The following is a 2692-nucleotide window of genomic DNA, read 5'->3' as shown; positions in this document are numbered from 1 at the left end:
GGGTTGTTGACAGAGTATGCAGATTTGTTTGAAGAACCGACAGAGCTTCCACCTCATAGACCGCTTCATGATCATAAAATACCATTGATTGAAGGCTCTAATTCGGTTAACCAGAGACCGTATAGGTATGCTCTGTACCAAAAGACAGAAATTGATAAAATGGTCCAGAGCTTACTCGAAGCAGGAACAATCCAAAATAGTTCCAGCCCGTATGCGTCTCCAGTGGTGTTTGTGAAGAAAAAGGACAACTCTTGGAGGCTGTGTGTTGACTATAGGAACCTGAACAGCTTGACGATCAAGGACCACTTTCCCATTCCCTTAATTGAAGACCTTATGGATGAGTTGGGTGGTTCCTTGGTTTACTCTAAGATTGATCTCAGAGCAGGGTATCATCAGGTTCGAATGACTGCAATTGACACTCACAAGACAACTTTTAAGACACACAGTGGACATTATGAGTATCTTGTGATGCCATTTGGGTTAACCAATGCCCCTACAACCTTTCAGCACTTGATGAATTCGGTTTTTAAACCGTTTCTCAGAAAAATTTTCCTCATATTCTTTGATGACTTTCTTGTCTACAGTAAATCTGTTGACGAGCATGTTCATCACTTGAGGCAAGTATTTGAGGTCATGAGAAGTAATAAACTGTTTGCAAAGAGGAGTAAGTGTGAGTTTGCTACAGAGATAGTGGAGTATTCCGGGCACTATATCGAAGTGAAGGGGATTTCCACTGATCCTAACAAGATTAAAGCTGTTAAAGAATGTGCTGAACCTGACAGTGTGAAGAAGTTGAGAGGATTTCTTGGGTTGGCAGGCTATTATCGCAAATTTGTTAAGGGATTTGGTGGTATTGTTTGACCTCTGACTATCTTGACGAAGAAGGATTCTTTTGTTTGGAACAAAGAAGCACAAGGAGCATTTGATGAGTTGAAGTCTACCTTGTGTAAAGCACCTGTCTTAGCACTTCCTGATTTCAATAAGCAGTTCGTCGTGGAGACAGATGCGTGTGGCGATGGTATCGGGGCTGTGTTGATGCATGACGGCCATCCGATTGCTTACATTAGAAGACATCTTAAAGGGAAGCAGTTACACATCTCTATCTACGAAAAAGAGTTGTTAGCAGTCGTTTTTGCTCTGCAAAAATGGCGGCATTACTTGCTTCACGGTCACTTCATCATTCGAACGAATCAAAGCAGTTTGAAATACCTGTTGGAGCAACGTCTCAACATTCCTATTCAACAACAGTGGTTACTGAAACTTCTTGAATTTGATTATGATATATGTTACAAACAGGGCAAAGACAATTTAGCTGCTGATGCTCTGTCTCGTGTTGAGGGTTCAGAAGTGTTGAGTATGGCCTTATCAGTAATGGATTATGACCTTATGAAGATGATACAAGTGAGTTATGGGAAGGATCTTCAAGTGAAAGAAGTGATTGAGTCCTTGAAGAAAAAACCTGATGCAAAACGGCATTTTACTTGGTCTCAAGGAGTTTTGCGACAGAAGAGTAAGCTGGTGATTCCTATGGATGTTGAGTTGAAGGATACCATTCTGAGATGGTTACATGAGTCTGGTAGTGGAGGGCATTCAGGTAGAGACGCAACACATCAGCGTGTGAAAAGCTTGTTTTACTGGAAGGGTATGAGTAAAGACATTCAGCATTTCATTCGGAGTGCAGAGTTTGTCAGCAGTGTAAGCATGAAACTGTCGCGTCACCAGGTCTTCTCCAACCTTTGACGATTCCCACAGCCATATGGTCTGATATTTCCATGGATTTCGTTGAGGGACTACCTAAATCTTTTGGAAAATCAGTCATCTTTGTTGTCGTGGACAGGCTGAGCAAAGCGGCTCACTTTATAGCTCTTTCTTATCCTTATACGGCTACAACGGTTGCTCAGGCTTTTCAGGATACTGTCTACAGATTGCATGGATTTCCTCAGTCTATTGTTGTTGGGGTCAAAATCAGTCACGACGGAATCAATGTCTGAAAGTCCGTAAAAATCGGCATGAACGTTTTTACGAAAAATAAATCTTAGAAAAAGATTTACTTTTACGAAGAATCTTGCGGAGAAAACACATTCACGAAAAATCGGAGAAAGACTCGAACAAGGTCGCTACGTAGCGAACGAGCTCTCACCGAAGCTTTCTTAAAAATCGATATGACACGAATCCATGCATTCTCGTCTACTCTTTAATGCATCTCTCGAAGACCGTAGCCAACACATTTCATGTTTCTCGTCATTTGAAGTCATCAATCGAACTTTACGATAAAAACTGCGGAATGTTCGTTTTTATCGAAAGAAGCCGTAATAAATGTTTTGAGTCAAACAACGGGCCAAAGAGACCTAAGACTTGACTCGAAACCCACTTACGATTTCTTAACCAAAAGCACATAAACCGTAGGACGGTTTATGCTTGGTTCGCAAGGAAAGATAAATGTCAAGTTTCCGCGGATAAATACGAAGTATTCGAAGATAATTAGAAAAATCGGGAAAACGGAATATCTCCATTTTTAAGTTATGACGGCTTAAGGGCAGAAGAGGAAAAGGCGTAAACCGACCTAGGAGCGAGTATATAAGGAGTCCTAGGCGAGAGGCACGGGGGACAACATTTTAGACTCAGAACTCTCGGCACTTAGAAACTCTGAGGCATTATTCTCGACATGCTCTGTTTCCATGACTGGCACCCG

At 41.6% G+C, this 2692-nt stretch overlaps 1 protein-coding gene across 1 annotated transcript; it reads left to right on the top strand.

The window, feature by feature from the left end:
• Nucleotides 1-1145: 1145 nt before the first annotated feature.
• LOC111207970 lies at nucleotides 1146-1740 on the top strand. The gene is made up of 2 exons (XM_022706607.1): nucleotides 1146-1250; nucleotides 1297-1740. Exons 1-2 carry the CDS (start codon nucleotides 1146-1148, stop codon nucleotides 1738-1740), a joined length of 549 nt encoding a protein of 182 aa, XP_022562328.1.
• Nucleotides 1741-2692: the final 952 nt, after the last annotated feature.

This window comes from Brassica napus, chromosome C7 (genome assembly GCF_020379485.1).
Source record: "Brassica napus cultivar Da-Ae chromosome C7, Da-Ae, whole genome shotgun sequence".
NCBI classification, from domain to species: domain Eukaryota; kingdom Viridiplantae; phylum Streptophyta; class Magnoliopsida; order Brassicales; family Brassicaceae; genus Brassica; species Brassica napus.
This window is presented reverse-complemented; position numbering and strand designations above follow the sequence as displayed.

Bases quoted from the DNA above. Each gene is read 5' to 3' on its own strand.
- LOC111207970 (XM_022706607.1), top strand. From the start codon at position 1,146: ATGGCGGCATTACTTGCTTCACGGTCACTTCATCATTCGAACGAATCA. The intron at 1,251-1,296 runs GTTACTGAAACT...TGTTACAAACAG, and splicing joins ATTCCTATTCAACAACAGTG to GGCAAAGACAATTTAGCTGC.